Source organism: Oncorhynchus masou, unplaced genomic scaffold (assembly GCF_036934945.1).
Source record: "Oncorhynchus masou masou isolate Uvic2021 unplaced genomic scaffold, UVic_Omas_1.1 unplaced_scaffold_5982, whole genome shotgun sequence".
Classification (NCBI taxonomy): domain Eukaryota; kingdom Metazoa; phylum Chordata; class Actinopteri; order Salmoniformes; family Salmonidae; genus Oncorhynchus; species Oncorhynchus masou.
In genome coordinates this window covers 1-19,596 of record NW_027012406.1, presented here as the reverse complement: position 1 = coordinate 19,596, position 19,596 = coordinate 1, and the positions used below count along the sequence as shown (strand labels likewise).

The window sequence follows — 19,596 nt, the reverse complement described above, 5'->3', positions numbered from 1 at the left end:
CATCTATCTCTGAAGACCATCCAGTCCTATCCTTCAGTTACCCTAAACCTCTCCCATCTATCTCTGAAGACCATCCAGTCCTATCCTTCAGTTACCCTAAACCTCTCCCATCTATCTCTGAAGACCATCCAGTCCTATCCTTCAGTTACCCTAAACCTCTCCCATCTATCTCTGAAGACCATCCAGTCCTATCCTTCAGTTACCCTAAACCTCTCCCATCTATCTCTGAAGACCATCCAGTCCTATCCTTCAGTTACCCTAAACCTCTCCCATCTATCTCTGAAGACCATCCAGTCCTACCTTCAGTTACCCTAAACCTCTCCCATCTATCTCTGAAGACCATCCAGTCCTATCCTTCAGGTACCCTAAACCTCTCCCATCTATCTCTGAAGACCATCCCCTATTTGACCCTAAACCTTTTCTATCTTGACCATATATTTTTAACTGTGCTGTTTCATCTCTGAAACCATCCAGTCCTATCCTTCAGTTCTTGACCTTTTATTTTCTCATTCACAAAGTTCTTGACCTTTATTTTCTCATAGTTGCTGCAGATACTAAATTAAAATTAAATATGTTTGCTAAAAGTATTATTATATTATTGATCAATTGACTATGATTTTTCAAATCCCCCAGTAGTGCTGTCTGCAGAGTTAGCTCCAGGTAAATGTTGCCATTCCTTCACCTGTGACCAAAAACAAGCTACATATGGACAATTGCGACCTGTCCAAGATAAAGCAAAGCAGTTCCACACATACAACAACACAGAGTTACACATGGAGTAAAACAAACATACAGTCAATAATACAGTAGAAGAATAAGTCTATATACAATGTGAGCAAATGAGGTGAGATAAGGGAGGTAAAGGCAAAAAAGGCCATGGTGGCAAAGTAAATACAATATAGCAAGTAAAACACTGCAATGGTAGATTTGCAGTGGAAGAATGTGCAAAGTAGAAATAGAAATAATGGGGGTTTTATTATTATTATTTTTTTATCAATTCGTTTTGTAGTATTATTTGTTCTGTCTTTTCTGGTTAAACTGAAATTGCAACCAACTTTCTATGGCTTGCATTGTAATACAGCCCAACAGGATGCTTTCATTGTGCATCTGTAAAACTGTGTGAGGGTTTTAGGTGACAAGCCTGATGTTGAAGAGGCTCTGTTGCACCTTCTTCACCACAGTGTGTTCTTGGGGTCATTTAATGCTGCAGAAGTGTTTTGGTACCCTTTCCAAGATTTGTGCCTCAACGTAATTCTGTCTCGAAGCTCTACGGACAATTCCTTCGACCTCATGGCTTGGTTTTTGCTCTGACAGTCTCATAGCAAGGGGTCTGAATAATTACTGTTATGTAAATAAGGTATTTCTGTTTTTTTATCTTTTAATAAATTAGCTACATTTTCTAAAAACCTGTTTTTGCTTTCTCAGAATTGGGCATTGTGTAGATTGCTGATAGAGAACCAGTTTGGAATATGTAATTTAAAAAAATCCATTTTAAAATAAGGCTGTAACTTAACAAAATGTGGAGAAAGTCAAGGGGTCTGAATACTTTACAAATGCACTGTACAAACATCACATTGAATATTCACCTCACTTTTGAAAAGCTCCATGAGGAAGAAAGGCTTCCTAGATTATCTTTTAGATGTTCTGTCTTCAGGATGTTCTGGGTTGATGGCTGTTTGAGGGGGAGGGGCAGTTGAGTGAGCTGGGGCCTTTTATTGCCCTGCCTCTCGGAGCCTGACAGCTTGTGACATGATGAGAGAGTGAGAGAGGGTCTACCTGTAAGATATTCAGTTAGGCGAATTTAACAATGACTTGCAGGCAGTTGGTTTAGAATAACTATGACCAAAAATGAATACAGATTATACCACCACCCAAAAGGGCACTTTAGAGACTGTAAGGGCAAAGGGGCATGTGCTCTACAATGGTAGAGCCCTGTCTGTCCACGTCATATTTGTCCTTAAACAAAGTGGGCACTGCTTCATGTGGCAACATCAACACTCACCTAAATAGCCCATATGCCACTGGGTGAGAGAAGTTTTCATTATTTTTGGGCAGCATTATGTGAGATGTTATTATGTGTTCTTACCGATGAGCCTTGGTCAATTTAGCTCGGAATATGACACCATTGTCAATCTGTCACCTAATCCTACCTAATGAGCAGGCCAAACCTGGAGGAAAGTATTGGCTGTAGAAGTAAGAGAAAAAATAACATCTGGTTGTTTTTAAATGACTTCTTATGACATTGCTTGCCAGAATAAACATTGTCATGGAGATGTTTCTCCAGTCTGTGTTACCCACTCCAGTCAGCAGATGGCGATGTGAGTCTTTCAGGTGATGCTTCTTGCGTGACGTCTAATCTTAGTGGACGGAACTGGAGGTGTTTTCAACAGCGACAACACAGACTTCTGATTCAACCACGGGATTGTTTGCCTGCGAAGATAAAACCGAAACATTGAAGCGTTTAAACAAATCTTGTGTATATTACTCTTGGTGTTTTAAACAGAATTATGTTGACCTATCTACTAGTTAATTGAAACGTAGATTGCTTGTTAAATTAGAACATTTGTTAAATTGATACTATTGATACTATTGCACTAGGCTAATCTCCCAGAGCATGAGCTCACTAAACTCGACGGAGATAGAAGCCCTGGTGAACGGAGAGGAAGAAGCTTTCAGGATGAAAAGGGAGAAAGAGGACGCTATCACATTGAAAGAAGAAGAAGAGGATGATATTACAGTGAAAGAGGAGGAAGTAGAAGCTTTCAGAATCAAAAAGGATGAAGATGCCATAACATTGAAAGAAGAGGAAGAACCTTTTGGAGTAAAAGAGGAAGAGGCTATCTCAATTAAAGAGGAGGAGGAAGACGTTTTGGGAGTGAAAAAGGAAGAGACTGAAGATCAGATTAACACCAGTGAGTACCCTCTTAAAAACAGGGGCACAAACTATGCCGTTGTTGAACTAATGTGTGGTTTTAAAGTGGCATTCTACTGAAGTTCTACACCTGAATATGTTGTTCAGTACTGTAGGAATTGTTAAAGGGTCAATCTGCCATTGGGTCATATCTTTTGCAGACTCTTAAATGAGATGTATTGATTTCTCCATGTGGTCTACATTCAAGTTCCCCATCTAATATAACAGGCATTTAAAATTCAATATTGGAGCATAATTTATACTTAAAATATCAAAGGGATGCAAAAGGAACCCATTTTGTGAATTTTTTTAATATTTTTTTTATTTCACCTTTATTTAACCAGGTAGGCTAGTTGAGAACAAGTTCTCATTTACAACTGCGACCTGGCCAAGATAAAGCATAGCAGTGTGAACAGACAACACAGAGTTACACATGGAGTAAACAATTAACAAGTCAATAACACAGTAGGAAAAAAAAGGGGAGTCTATATACAATGTGTGCAAAAGGCATGAGGAGGTAGGCGAATAATTACAATATTGCAGATTAACACTGGATTGATAAATAATCATGTACAGGTAGAGATATTGGTGTGCAAAAGAGCAGAAAAGTAAATAAACAAAAACTGTGGGGATGAGGTAGGTGAAAATGGGTGGGCTATTTACCAATAGATTATGTACAGCTGCAGCAATCGGTTAGCTGCTCAGATAGCTGATAAATGACCCTTTAACATTTACAAAACAAACAATATTTTATGAAATCATGACAAAAGTGGTCAATTTTGGTGCTTTTAGACATATTCATGCCTCTTGTAGGTCTCTGATTGCAATAGAAGATCATAAGTTTACCATCTGTTTGATGTTCTCGTTAACACAGGAGAGAGACGTGACTATTATGGATCCTCTGGGGAGCCTCAACAACATCCTGATGCTGACGAGACAGAGAAGAGTCTCTCCAGATCAGATCACCAGATGGTACAGCTTGGTCTGGTCTAGCATACAGCTTGCTCTATCTGGGTCTGTGTTTCTGTAAAGCACTTCATGACAACAGTGACATCAGCATTCATAATAATGTGCGTCTGTGTCCCCTCTTTATGGTTACCAGGACAACACAAGCCCTTCCTCCCTCACGGAGTCCCCATGTCGTGCCTCTCCTGGTAGCACCTTACTGCTGGGTATGAAGAGGTTGTCTGTGCTGCTGGTGGACTGCAGGAAAACAACGGGGCTGAGTGGAACTGTGAGAGGTGGAGATGAAAGGAGCAGATTTAACTCATCACGGTAAGTGCTGTAGTTTAGTTTGAACAAATATTATTGTTATGCCCACTGGTATGAATTAATCAAAATACAAATCTAATTGTATTTGTTACATGCAATAAAAAATAAATAATTAAAGAGCATCAGTAAGATAACAGTAGCAAAGCTGTATACAGAGTCAATGTGGAGGCTATATACAGGAGGTACCAGTACAGAGTCAATGTGGAGACTATATACAGGGTGTACCAGTACAGAGTCAATGTGGAGGCTATATACAGGGGGTACCAGTAGAGTCAATGTGGAGGCTATATACAGGGGGTACCAGTACAGAGTCAATGTGGAGGCTATATACAGGGGGTACCAGTACAGAGTCAATGTGGAGGCTATCTACAGGAGGTACCAGTACAGAGTCAATGTGGAGGCTAAATACAGGAGGTACCAGTACAGAGTCAATGTGGAGGCTAAATACAGGAGTTACCAGTACAGAGTCAATGTGGAGGCTATATACAGGAGGTACCAGTACAGAGTCAATGTGGAGGCTATCTACAGGAGGTACCAGTACAGAGTCAATGTGGAGGCTAAATACAGGAGGTACCAGTACAGAGTCAATGTGGAGGCTAAATACAGGAGTTACCAGTACAGAGTCAATGTGGAGGCTATATACAGGAGGTACCAGTACAGAGTCAATGTGGAGGCTATATACAGGAGGTACCAGTACAGAGTCAATGTGGAGGCTATATACAGGAGGTACCAGTACAGAGTCAATGTGGAGACTATATACAGGGGGTACCAGTACAGAGTCAATGTGGAGGCTATATACAGGAGGTACCAGTACAGAGTCAATGTGGAGGCTATCTACAGGAGGTACCAGTACAGAGTCAATGTGGAGGCTAAATACAGGAGGTACCAGTACAGAGTCAATGTGGAGGCTAAATACAGGAGGTACCAGTACAGAGTCAATGTGGAGGCTATATACAGGAGGTACTGGTACAGAGTCAATGTGGAGGCTATATATAGGGGGTACCAGTACAGAGTCAATGTGGAGGCTATATACAGGAGGTACTGGTACAGAGTCAATGTGGAGGCTATATACAGGGGGTACCAGTATAGAGTCAATGTACTGAGGTACAGGCCAGGAGCAGGTGTTGAAATATAAACCTGCAGCTTTATACAATTTGACTTAATGACCAAAAGCACAATTCTATTTTTGTAAACATGAGACAAGTGTACGAACATATGCGTGTTCTCTCATGAACTATAAGTAGCCTTTATTTGATGTGATATAATCCTTTCGAGACATTGTCACTGATCTGGGGAAGTGGACCAAAGCATTTCTGCAGCATTGAAGGTCCTAAAGAACACAGTGGCTGCCATCATTCTTACATGGAAAGTTTGGAAGTTTGGAACCACCAAGACCACCGCCTGGCCAAACTGAACAATTGGGGGAGAAGGGCCTTGGTCAGGGAGGTTACCGAGAACCCGATGGTCACTCTGACAGAGATCGAGTTATTTTGTGGAGATGGGAGAACCTTCCAGAAGGGCAACTATCTCTGCAGCACTCCACCAATTTGGCCTTTTTGGTAGAGTGGCCAGACGGAAGCCACTTCTCAGTGAAAGGCACATGAAAGCCTGCTTGGAGTTTGCCAAAAGGCACCTAAAGGACTCTGACCATGAGAAACAAGATTCTCTGATCTGATGAAACCAAGATTGAACTCTTTGGCCTGAATGCCAAGTGTCAGGTCTGGAGGAAACCTGGCACCATCCCTACGGTGAAATGTGGTGGTGGCAGCATCATGGTGTGGGGATATTTTTCAGCGGCAGGGACTGGGAGACTTATAAGGATCGAGGGAAACATGAACGGAACAAATTACAGAGAGATAATTGATGAAAACCTGCTCAAGAGCACTCAGGACCTCACACTGGGGCAAAGGTTCACCTTCTAACAGGACAACGACCCTAAGTACACAGCGAAGACAACATAGAAGTGGCTTTGGGACAAGTCTCTGATTGTCCTTGAGTGGCCCAGCCACTGCTGCATTAAGCTAATTTGAGCCTTTGTATCTATGTGCCAAGTTGGAGTAGAAACAAATATGCTCTGTTCCAGGGTGATTAGAGCTGCAATTTGAGACCATTTGTGTAAACATTGGAGCTTTTTGTGGATTTATAAACACCCCCAGACAATTCAGACAAATATGCCATGAGTTGAACATACAGCAAAACAAGCCTGTTTTGAGGCTGCATAGATCCCAAAATAGGAAAGTCACAGTTATATATGATACATGCTCTCTTCCAGGGTGCCCATACCTATAATTTGAGAATATTTGGGGAAAGTTTTGAGTTTTAATAAATTTTAAACACTCCCAGACTATTTAGACAAATAGGCCATGATTTGAACATACAGTAAAAACAAGCTTGTTTTAAGGCTGCATAGATCCATAAATTGGACAGTCACAGTGATGTATCACAAATGTTCTGTTCCAGTGTGACCAGACCTATAATTTGAGAGCATTTTGGGAAAGTTTCAAGCTTTTTTCGATTTTTAAACACCCCAAGACATTTACACCCTCTTCCCCAGAACTTCAAGGGCCAGGGAGAGCTCACCGGCCGCCGCCGGAACCACGACGCATTCCAGGGCTTGGGCCCCTCTCTCGGGGCGAACCCATTCCAGGGCTTGGGCCCCTCTCTCGGGGCGAACCCATTCCAGGGCTTGGGCCCCTCTCTCGGGGCGAACCCATTCCAGGGCTTGGGCCCCTCTCTCGGGGCGAACCCATTCCAGGGCTTGGGCCCCTCTCTCGGGGCGAACCCATTCCAGGGCTTGGGCCCCTCTCTCGGGGCGAACCCATTCCAGGGCTTGGGCCCCTCTCTTCCAGGGCTTGGGCCCCTCTCTCGGGGCGAACCCATTCCAGGGCGCCCTGCACTTCACAAAGAAAAGAGAACTCTCTATCCCGTTCAGAACATTTTTGAGAGTTTGAGATGGTGACCTTTGGAGAGAGTTTTTTTCTCCAAATTGCCAACCCTTTTTTTTTCAAATGGAATTAATGCAAATACAACTTGGGAGAAAAACCCCACTCAGAGGTGTGATATCCCCTCCCTTCACCAAACAATTTACCCTGAATAGAATATTTAAATGTGGAAAGGGGTTGGGCCTATCTGATTGTAAATATAAAGACCTTTCCAGAGTCTGAACTCATTCACTCCAGAACGTCATACTGTGAGACACTTAGAAGGAGCTGGAGTTGGATTATTGCCCTTTTCCATACTCTGAAAACATTTAATTGAGAATTTACTTCCTTCTCCTTGGAGCAAGATGGCATCTGCAACTGCTACTGGTTCAAGGTAAGTTCTCTCTAAATGAAGGGAATAGCACACCTCTCAGTGGGGGTTTCATACTCTCATTTGGCTCTTTCTCTTAAATCAGACCATATATTCATTGCTTTCTATCATGTTTCACAGACGGTTAGAGTGTGCAGAATGTCTTTGAAATCACTTGGCAACTCTTTATTTCTGCGTTTTGTGTCACGTCGTGAGGGTTGAAAAATGAAGGTCTGTGATTGTTGGCTGCCGTGCTTTCCTCAGATAATAGCATTGTTTGCTTTCGCCGTAAAGCATTTTTGAAATCTGACATGCTGGCTGGATTCACAACAAGTGTAGCTTTAGTTTCGGATATTGAATGTGTGAATTTCATGAAAGTTTATTTTTACAGTCATTTATTTGAATTTGGCGCTCTGCATTTTCACTGGATGTTGGCCAGTTGGGACGCTACCGTCCCACATATCCCAGAGAGGGTTTAAGTAATAACTTCATTACATGTACTTATTGTGCATTCACTGTCTTACAGAAAACAAAGAAGGATCCCTATTGTGTGCAGATTTTGCATGAAGAACCAGGAAAATATCTCTATACATCTCAGCAGAGTGTGCATGAAGACAGAATCAAAACAAAAGATTGATCAGGAAGTTCGTAATTCCCGCGATTCCATGATAGACCATCTTTGGCACGGCAGGATCATTGACTACAGAATACTCAGCTCTATTGTGACACAACAGGACGCACTCCAACCTCTGATTAAGAATCGTGAACAAATGGGTCATTTTGTTACGAACAAGCCACAAGACAAACAAATAACTGGGTAAGCTACTATTTTACACTGATAAAATAATGTATGTGCAAGTTACATGCTATTGGAACTCATTTGAACTGTTGTCCAATTATGTTTGCTTGTAAAATAATATACATGTTTTTGTTAATCTGTATGATATTTCAGCCAAGTGGAAGTGGCTCAAGTGTTGGCACCAACTACAGATGAAAATATAGATGAAGACTCAGACGTCAACATGGACGATGACCAGTCGGCGTTGTACCAACCGTAAGTAAATAGAATTCATCTCATTAACAAGTAGTACGTATAAGTATATAAGCTAACATGGATGTTTGCTGCATACCAAATATTTTCCAGACCATTGAGCCAGTCATGGGACACCACACTGAGAAAGGGGATGCAAAGCAGTGGTTTATACCAAAAGCACCCTCTGGATTGTGATCTGCTGGCTGGATTTGGGAAATATCTCCGCTACGACAACAACATTCCCAATTTCAAACAGGAGGTATGTACAGAAATATTACTTTAATTTAACTGTTTACATATTTTAATGATAGTTAATAACTACTTTAAAATCTATTAATTATGTAGTTCATATTATTTTTATTTTCATGTACAGGTTGCAAATGTGTCAAGGTTTTTGTTTTACATGGACTCAAACAAACCATCGCTGGATTTTCTTAGTAACTTGGAAAAAAGCAGATCATTTTTTACCAAGCTTGCAGACATTGGACAGAAGAAGCAAACCACTGCCAACTACATGAAGAATTTGAGGAGATTTATTCGCTACATCATCACCATTACAGACAGAGCCGTGTTTGAGCAATGCAAGCATTTCCTCCAATGCTTGAATGAACTGCAGAAGTCCATGAGCAAGCAGGTGTCTCGGCAAATTACTGTGAAAAGGTATGTATTTCAAATTGATCCTCACAGAAATGTATTTTAAAATAAGTGTGTATTATCAACAATCTTAAATTAATGAACGTATTATTGTTTTTCTGTAGATGCATACAGATGGTGTCAGTTGCGAAGACACCAAAAGAATGTTGGGAAATTTTGAGGGTGGCGAAGAACGAATTTCTGTGTATCATTGGGAAGGCCATGAATGAAGAATCCTTGCTGGAAACTGAACAACTGCATGTTCTGTACTACCTTGAGTCTCTGCTCATGCTGAAACATCTCCAGAGGGCTGGAGTGATCAAACATTTGACCGTAAGTTAACTAATGTCATACATTTGCTATAATGTTGAATTGTATTTGCTTCTTTGGCATGTGTGTTATCAATATGCCACTGTTCCAATTGCAGCTGAGCGAATGGCTCTCAAGGAGCGCCTGCAAGTTGCCAGATGGGGAGAATTGGACTGTCATCGGTGTTAAGAAGCACAAAACAGCAACACAGCAAGTTGCAACCATTTTGTTAGATGAGGAGGAAGATGCAGTAAGTATATTTACTACAATCTGTTATTGTGAATGTGATTGATTGAATACAAACCTGTTAAACATGTATTAATGTTGTCTAATATTTTCAGTGGTTGGATGTGTACTACCGACACGTTCGACCAGCTTTTCTTAAAAACTCTGATGACATGCAAGAAGATGAGAGATTCTTCATTTCCACAACCGGGAAACCGATCTACAACCCATCCAATGACCTCCAAAGGTTTCATGCCAAGTAAGCACACCACTGTTAAGTAGAACACTGTTTAATCATTCCACAATACTTTTTTGACAGCACAGTTTTCTCAAACCAAACTGTTTTTCTTGTTCGTTAATCAGATACAACTTGCCCAACATCACGAGCCAGGTAGCAGGACAAGTTTTGGAGACAAATACCAAAGCCAGCTTCACAGACCAAGAGAAGTCCCTTGTTGCTGACTACTTGGCCCATAAAACTGCTACAGCTGAGAAGCATTACTGCTGGAAGACAACAGTCAATGCCTGCATGGGAATGAAGCTGATCTCCAAAGTTGCCATGTCCATTGAATCTGAGTAAGTATTTACACAAACTATACAGTATAAATTACACTTTACATTGTCTTTTAAATGCTGGTACATATAGATACAAATGTGTTGTTATTTTCCCTTTTCCAAGTAGTGAGACTGCAGGCCCCTCCTGTGTGAGCAGAAGTAGAAAAGGCGCATTGTCCAGCAGCAAAAAGTTGGATGAGGCACAGACCTGGAAACTCTTCTATGAACACTTCCCTGTCACAATTGATGGACAATCAATCAAGACCAAGGACAGACGACTGATAGCAGGAACGCATGAGAGATACTGCTATGACAAGTGGAGAAGCCAGCAAGAGAAAATGAGACGGGATAATGTGATCGGTATGAGGCAGCTAAAATACACTAAACCAAATACTATTTTGCTATATTATATATTACAAAAATGTACTTTATTTAGTCAGTAAATAAAGTACTACTTGATAAGGGCTTCTACTATTCAATAAATTTAAATTATTAATAACATATTTATTTTTTTGTTACAGCGCACTTCCCCAGAAGAGAACCCACAGCAAGTCAAGTAGAGAGATACATTGAAAGGCAGAACTGGGAGAAGAACAAAGTGAAAGTGGAGAATGTCCTTTGTTACTGGCAACCTTCAATTAACACTGACGCACCAAAATACAACCAGGCAATTATGAAGCTGGTGAAGTCCCAGAAGTGGAAAGGACTGGACATTGCCAGTGACCCTGATAAAGGAAAAAAGGTCATGACAACACGTCCATTTGCTAAAGGGGAAGTTGTCTGTGACTTCCACGGTCTCCCACTCTCAGGGAAGCAGGGGAAAGAATTGTTGGAAGCAACAGAGAACGACGAGACGGGGTTCCTTTACTTCTACAAGGATTCATCAGGGAAAACGTACTGCATAGATGCAAAGACTGTGCCCTGCCCTTGCCACCCAGAGATGGACACAATTGGACGTAGGATAAATCATTCCAGAAAGAGTAGCAACATAAAGAGTCAGCTTCAGCAATTAGAAGAGGATGGCAAAGTGTGGAACATCATCCTTTTCATTGCCCTACGAGACATTCAGGAGCAACAAGAACTGTTATTTGACTATGGGGTGTCAAGAATATCTTTTGGTGGAGAAGATTTGGAACGGCTTGACAACTAGGTCCGTCAGCTTGAAATCTGATGGGCCTCAAAACAACCCCCCTTGGGTTGTGTGGCGGAGATAAGAGAGTGACCTTTGGAGGTAATCTTCTCAGCCTGTCAACATTTCGTTATTTTCTGTTGGAGAGGGGAGGGGCAGTTCAGTGAGCTGGAGCCTTTAATTGCCCTGCCTCTGGGAGCCTGTCAGATATGGTCACTGCATGTGTGGGGGTGGGACAAAAGGGCTATCTAAGGCATGTTGGGCAGGGCTGGGGCTCTACAGTGAAATAACACAATAATAACTAACCTTAACAGCAATAGAAAAGGCTACACGTGCCTCTCCCTAATGGCAATATGCCGAGTGATCATAGGGTCCAATGAGCAGCAATAGGTGAGTCAGGGAGCCAATTCAGTAGTTGCTACTACGCTAGGCGGGCTGGAGACACAGTGATTCAGAGAGCTAGCGGGCCGGGGCGATGTCGGACGATTACGTCAGACCCGTTGTGATAGATCGGCCAGGCCATTTGGCAAAATAGGTTTTGTAGCCCAAGAAATACAGTGGGGCAAAAAAGTATTTAGCCAGCCACCAATTGTGCAAGTTCTCCCACTTAAAAAGATGAGGCCTGTAATTTTTAACTATGACAGACAAAATGAGAAAAAAAATCCAGAAAATCACATTGTAGGACTTTTTAATGAATTTATTTGCAAATTATGGTGGAAAATAAGTATTTAGTTGAAGTGTACTGTGTCATCTGATAAGTGGGAGAACTTGCATTGGTGGCTTAAATTCATCAGTTCATCAAATTGATCAAGACATGATCAGGGCTCCCGGTGCTTGTATTGGACTGATAGACACCATTGCTCCCAGTGTGAAATCCGGTGTTTTATCTTGGGTAGGAATCTTTCCTCAAGCACTACAGATAACACAGGGGAACCTAAATCCAATGCCACTGGTCGCTCATTTGTGTTGAAAGAGTTGAATTACTTTATTATGGTCGAGCCTGGGTGAGAAACATGATTCACTGCACACTGTCTTTAGATATTTTTACCAAAAGAAAACAATGCTTTACCATGGCAAAGCACACGTTTTACCCATTTAATGTGAAACCTGAAAGTGTCACAAGGCTTTTATTGCACACATGAAAAAAAATTGATGCATAGAAATTACAATGCTTGCAGGTTGACCCTTAAAGTTTTAGAAGACCTATGCAATCCATGTGTCACAGTCACTTAACATCATGTGTGACTTCCACAGAAAGAATAATAAGAGAAGTAATTACCATAATCAATAGTTTGTTTTAAATTATGAAATTTTAACTGGCCTCAGGTTATTGAGGATTGATACAGGTTCTCAATGGAATACACAGTTTCATTCTGGCTCCCAAAATATCTTATTTGTTCCCTGATAATGATTTCCAGCAAGACGACACCTTACCATATGATATCCAGTGTTAGCTTATCTGGGTGTCTTTCCTCCCAGTGTGGAAAGAGTTTGCTTTACAATAATCTAAATTATTAAGGGGATGCGGAAAGATTTGCTCCATTGGACATTTGAAAGAACACAAGGCTGCACACAGTTTACACTGCCCACTGAAGATTTAATTTAGACATGAAACTGTTCACTGACTGTAATGGAACATGTTAACATACGTGTCCACATAACTGTTTTGACTAACCTTGTGAAACTGTCCTTTACTCAAATTCATCAGGGAGGATCATCCTGTGTTACAAACCAGCCTGCACCTGATGTCCTTGTATGAATAAAGTCCCTCCCAGGAACAGAAACTGGAAAGATATGTGCTCATTTACACCCACATGCTTTAATGACATTAGGAATTCAGACTGTCTACACTGCGATGTGTAAACTTCCTGGATAATCTCCTGTGGGAGTATCAGAGAGAAAACAATCTTGGAAACTTGAAGGTTGGACACCAGCAGATCCTTATTTTATTTATATGACACCAGAAATAAAGAAACCCACCCACAGCGATTGCAGTAATCCAGACTCAATGACCCAAGTGCCTTTCATTGTTCCTGGGGAGTTTACAGAAATTCCCCTGATGAATAAAAAAGTTGTTTCCACAATATTTCAACAAAACAAATCCATGTGATGTTAGATCAATGCAGAAAACTGATTGGATTTGTGAAAAGCCATCAACATCAAAATCTTTATTTTTCACCCAACTGACAGCAATTTCATGTTGAAATCCAATGACACTGTCTTGTGACCATTTTGTGGAATACAGATTTACAAAATGTTGAATTCACTTTTAGTTGATGAGTCAAAGTTGATGCATAGAGACAATACTTGCATGTTCACTGGGTCTTTAGATATTTTTGTCAGATGTTACTATGGAATACCTGAAGATAAAGCCCAGTCTTGCATACAAAAAATTTTTTAAGTTTGTCCAAGGCTTTTATTGACAATTACATGAAGTTGATGCATAGGGACAATACTTGCAGTGTTGACCCTATCGATGTTTTCAAGACAACTTGGTTATCCACTTTGGCATTCTGTCAATTAACTTCTGGGCCACATCCTGGATGATAGCAGCCCAGTCTTGCATAATCAATGTTTGTCAGAATTTGTGTGTTTTTGTTTGTCCACCCGCTCTTGAGGATTGACTACAGGTTCTCAATGGGATTAAGGTCTGGGGAGTTTCCTGGCCACGGACCCAAAATTCTCTCTTTCTTCTTCTGTTTTGTTCCCTTCTTCTTCTTCAACTTGGTTATCACTTTTGCCTTATGGCAAGGTGCTCCATCATGCTGGAAAAGGCATTGTTCGTCACCAAACTTTTCCTGGATGGTTGGGAGATGTTGCTCTCGGAGGATGTGTTGGTACCATTCTTTATTCATGGCTGTGTTCTTAGGCAAAACTGTGAGTGAGCCCACTCCCTTGGCTGAGAAGCAACTCACACATGAATGGTTTCAGGATGCTTAACTGTTGGCATGACACAGGACTGATGGTAGCGCTCACCTTGACTTTATCCCAGTTCTCAGTAGTCCAATCCCTGTACCTTTTGCAGAATATCAGTCTGTCCCTGATGTTTTTCCTGGAGAGAAGTGGCTTCTTTGCTGCCCTTCTTGACACCAGGCCATCCTCCAAAAGTCTTTGCATTACTGTACGTGCAGATGCACTCACACCTGCCAGCTGCCATTCCTGAGCAAGCTCTGTACTGTTGGTGCCCCGATCCCGCAGCTGAATCAACTTTAGGAGATGGTCCTGGCGCTTGCTGGACTTTCTTGGGCGCTCTGAAGCCTTCTTCACAACAATTGAACCACTCTCCTTGAAGTTCTTGATGATCCGATAAATGGTTGTGTCATGACGCTGGCCTGGGGGTAGGTTTATGACAGTCATAAATACCTCTCCCCCCTTTTCCTCTCTCTACCCTACTGATGTGACATTTGAAAGTCCCTTGGTTAACATAGAGATTCTGCGAACATCAGAAGGTGGGGGGAAATGAACCATATTTTGGTAATCCGACCAGTTGAACATATGTGGTGGTACTTAATGAATGTGATGTCAGTTCGGTTGTTATTTGAGACATTCTCATCAATGATAGGATGACATAAACTCTATAGTGGAAAGTCTGCACATTGTAGTTATCGGATTCACATGGAATTGTTGTTCAACTTAAATGTTTGAATATAAAATTATTGGTGAAAAGATTAAATGTAAATTTAGCTTCCAAATGAGAGATTTGGGTTTTCACAAGGTTAGGGCTCTGCACAATCATTGGCCCGCCCCTGTGAAGAGACATGGGTTATAAAACTATGCAAACACACCCTTCTCCCTCCACTATATAAAGCCTTGACGAAAATGTAACCTCCTGTTCCGGAGACATTAGGATGACTCCGAGTCAGAATGGTTCAGATAATAACTACAGAACGAAGCCAACCTCAACGTGAGCTTTGTTTGCGAATGGTATGAACTTTGAACTCTCATTCACTACAGAAGTGATACCTCCTAGCCGCGTGAGGTAGCAACAGCAGCTGCAAATGTGGGCTAGGAAGAACAGACAGAGTATCCCGTCTACCACACAACGACGTTACTACAACGTTTCCGCTCACCACCAGAGACACTCTTCAAAGGACAAAGGACTCTGCTGGGCAACACGGTTTCCATCTACCACCAACCTACTCAAGCGCAGCTCAGAGTAAATATTTATTGGTATTTTCCTTTTCCAAATGGGTGATAATTTAGGAATGCATAGGATATTGTATTTACAATCGCACATCTTCTCCTTTGTTCCTCAGACTTCCCGCTCTTCCATTCATTTTCACCCATTTTCTTTTGTGTAACTCGCTGTCATATCTGCTTTGTCCGTTTAGGACGTTTTCCTTTATGCCATCATTTGTAATCAAGGTATGATTAATTATGTGTATATGTAATTCTGTGTGATTAGTTAGGTATTTAGTAAATAAATAAACCCACTTTGTATTGCTGATTCAACTTGTTCACCAGGGTTCGTGAAGATAACCAAGAATTTACAACTTTCAGATGAGACTGAAATAAGGTGACGATTAATATTGACTGCTATTGATGTAAAATGTTACTAGGTCTTTAAGAGTTTATTTGAAAGATAACTGCTCTATAAATATTATTTTGTGGTGCCCCGACTCTCTAGTTAATTACATTTACATGATTAGCTCAATCAGGTAATACTATTACAGAGAAAGGATTTTATAGAATAGCATGTCATATCACTTAATCCGGCATAGCCAAAGACACAACAGTTGATTCAGTTGCAATCTTACTGGCAGCAATATCCTTGCCTGTGAAGCCCTTTTTGTGCAAAGTAATGATGACGGCACGTGTTTCCTTGCAGGTAACCTTGTTTGACAGAGGAAGAACAATGATTCTGAGCACCACCCTCCTTTGGAAGCTTCCAGTCTGTTATTCGAACTCAATCAGCATGACAGAGTGATCTCCAGCCTTGTCCTCGTCAACACTCACACCTGTGTTAACGAGAGAATCACTGACATGATGTCAGCTGGTCCTTTTGTGGCAGGGCTGAAATGCAGTGGAAATGTTTTTTTGGATTCAGTTCATTTGCAATTCATCTGATCACTCTTCATAACATTCTGGAGTATATGCAAATAGCCATCATACAAACTGAGGCAGCAGACTTTGTGAAAATGTATATATATATTTGTGTCATTCTCCAAACTTTTGGCCACAACTGTACAGTGTTGGTAGGCTACCTACATGATGAGATTATTATGGATAAGAGAGATATTATTTTATTTGTCAAATGGCAACCAAGCATCGATCATCATGTCACCAGAATAAGACCATCAAAATGTATTGGAAAGGAGCATCAAGCTCATCACATGCACTTTCACCACCCTGTGAAGTTCATAACTTATTTCATCTGTAGCCAAATAAACTGCATGGTTTCCCAAGTCATAGTGGGCGGACCAATCAACATATCATCACATGACTCCACGTTTAACTTCGATATAATGGTTATTATATAAATACTTGCGCATAAAGGAGTTTTCACTGCCATTTCTCACTTATTCATTTTTACTGACACAAAAAGACCCCACCATGTAAAACAAACCAACAAATTGTCTGTCTTCATTTATCAAATTGTAAAAGCATATCCTGTTTCCATCAGCCCGGTCATTACTTTGGAAATGGTTGGATCAATATCCACTTTCATGATATGGATGAAGCCTGATTAGAATGTCTGAGTAGTTCTCTGATGTCATAATACACCCTCTGATAGTGATACATTTGCTCCATTGTTTCCATGTCAGTTGGTTTCCACTTGATGATTTATATCTGACAGAGGGGCTTACAAATAAATAGTATGGTCACATTTTACAGATTGTTGCTTGGTATGTTGATGTAAACTATTTATTGATAATGTATTTTCCTATTCAGATTATACATCTGCATAGAGTCATAACAGTATTTTAAAGTTGATTAAATTTTTTTTAAATAAATTGTACACTTCTATTTTCACAATTTGAATTATTATCAATCAAAAACTCCTATAGCAACAATACACTGCAGCTTTGACATCAAGAAGAGAACGGGCTGATGGGTGGTGGTGCTACTCTATGGGTAAGGCTGTCCAATATGAATGTTCAATACACACAAAAGGTTGATCAGTAGCCAGTTAGCTAGCTGCTACAGTCCAATATGATCAGTAAATGTTAGCTAGCTGCTAGCAGTCCAATATCAATGTTCAATACACACAAAGGTTGATCAGTAGCCAGTTAGCTAGCTGCTACAGTCCAATATCAATGTTCAATACACACAATAGGTTGACAGTCCAATATCAATGTTCAATACACACAAAGATCCCTGTTAGCTATATGAATGTTCAATACACACAATAGGTTGACTGTTGACCAATATGAATGTTCATAATGAGGGAGAATGTTCAATACACACAGTAGGCTCTCCTGTCAACATGGGGCTCCTGTCAACATGGACTGCAGGTATCCTAGCGGTTAATGGTGTTGGGCCAGTAACTGAAAGATCCCTGGTTTGAATCCCAGAGAGGACAAGGTGAAAAATCTGTCAATGTGCCCTTGAGGGCATCAGGAGCCTCATGTTTCTCCCATTCTTCTCTGCAGATCCTCTATAGCTCTGTCAGGTTGGATGGGGAGCGTCTGCTACAAAGCTATTTTCAGGTCTCTCCAGAGATGTTAGATTGGGTTCAAATCCGGCTCTGGTTGGGCCACTTATGACATTCAGAGACATCTCCCAAAGCCACTTGCGTTGTCTTGGTTGTGTACTTAGGGGTCGTTGTCCTATTGGAATGTTAACCTTTGCCCCAGTCTGAGGTCCTGAGTGCTCTGGAGCAAGTTTTAAAATGGTCTCTCTGTATTTCTCTGTGTTCATCTTTCCCTTGATCCTGATGAGTCTCCCAGTCCATGCCACTGAAAAATATCCCCACAGCATGTTGCTGCCACCACCATGCTTCACCGTAGGAATGGTGCCAGGTTTCCTCCAGACGTGACCCTTGGCATTCAGGCCAAAGAGTTAAATCCTGGTTTCATCAGACCAGATAATTTTGTTACTCATGGTCTGAGAGTCCTTTGGGTGCCTTTGGGTAATCTCCAAGCTGGCTTTCATATGCCTTTACTGAGGAGTGGCTTTCATCTGGCAATTCTACCATAAAGTCCTGCTTGGTGGAGGATGCAGAGACAGTTGTCCTTCTGAAGGTTCTCCCATTTCCACAGAGGAGCTCTGTCAGAGTGACCATTGGGTTCTTGTCACCTCCCTGACCAAGGCACTTCTCCCGATTGTTTAGTTTGGCCGGCCAGCCAGCAGTAGGAAGAGTCTTGATGGTTTCAACTTCTTCCTTTAAGAATGATGGGGACCTTCAATGCTGCAGAAATGCTTTGGTCCACTTCCCTGCAGATCCGTGACACAACTTGCCTCGGAAGAAATATATCACATCAAATATAGGCTACTTAAAGTTCTTGAGAGAACACACATATGTTCGTACTCTTGTCTCATTTGTACAAAAATAGAATTGTGCTTTTGGTCGTGCAATATTTTCTTTATATATGTACACACCTGATCATACCAAACATTTGGAGAGAAAAAGCATCCTAATATGGACTAGAACCTCCTCCGTTTCCCCTCAGAAGAGACTCAATTAGTCTTGTGTTGTGTTGTGTAATTGAAGTCCAGAAACAAAGGGAGAAGGTGATAAGAGGAGAGCACATAGATGCAAGAAGGAATACAACGTGGCTGTAATGAAAGTGAACTGTGTTTATGCATGATCAGGGGCGATTCATTCAGCCAATTCTGTTGACAAATGTTTCTTAAACGGAACACAACCAGGATAAACATACGTGAATTTGTCCAATAGAACCTCTATTTCAGCTAGATGCAGGCGAGTGTGCTTGTCGATATTGAATGTGTCACTGTCTGTCACCTCAAAATTTTCTCTCGACCTGTGTGAACCTACATTCTAAACTTTAATTCATAGGCTAGGTTGCTACCTCATGATGGGTATAGGGGAAATTCTAGTATCATGTAGCCTAAACCTACCACTGTTACATTGAACAAGGTGAATGGAATATGAATGACAGTCATCCAATATGCTGTAATAGAAATAAGGCCATGCTCATGAAAAAAACAAATGGTCCTGCATCATCTTAAACGGCAGTGACCGCCATGTTTGGATGGTGGACCCAGGGAAACTGTTGAGCGTTGCAGTTCTTGACACAAACCAGGACGCCTGGCACCTACTACCATACCCCGTTC

The 19,596-nt window shown here is 41.2% G+C and overlaps 2 protein-coding genes across 2 annotated transcripts; both read left to right on the top strand.

Annotated features, from left to right (window-relative positions):
* The first annotated feature begins 2,516 nt into the window (after positions 1-2,516).
* LOC135536345 (nucleolar protein 58-like) lies at positions 2,517-4,069 on the top strand. The gene is made up of 3 exons (XM_064962695.1): positions 2,517-2,912; positions 3,786-3,893; positions 4,014-4,069. Exons 1-3 carry the CDS (start codon positions 2,615-2,617, stop codon positions 4,067-4,069), a joined length of 462 nt encoding a protein of 153 aa, XP_064818767.1. The 5' UTR covers positions 2,517-2,614.
* Positions 4,046-11,664, top strand: LOC135536344 (uncharacterized). Its single transcript, XM_064962694.1, has 11 exons — positions 4,046-4,186; positions 8,001-8,291; positions 8,427-8,528; positions 8,619-8,766; positions 8,881-9,167; positions 9,266-9,473; positions 9,568-9,699; positions 9,791-9,933; positions 10,038-10,250; positions 10,354-10,589; positions 10,751-11,664. The coding sequence occupies exons 1-11, from the start codon at positions 4,086-4,088 to the stop codon at positions 11,377-11,379; spliced, it is 2,490 nt and encodes an 829-aa protein (XP_064818766.1). The 5' UTR covers positions 4,046-4,085; the 3' UTR covers positions 11,380-11,664.
* Positions 11,665-19,596: the final 7,932 nt, after the last annotated feature.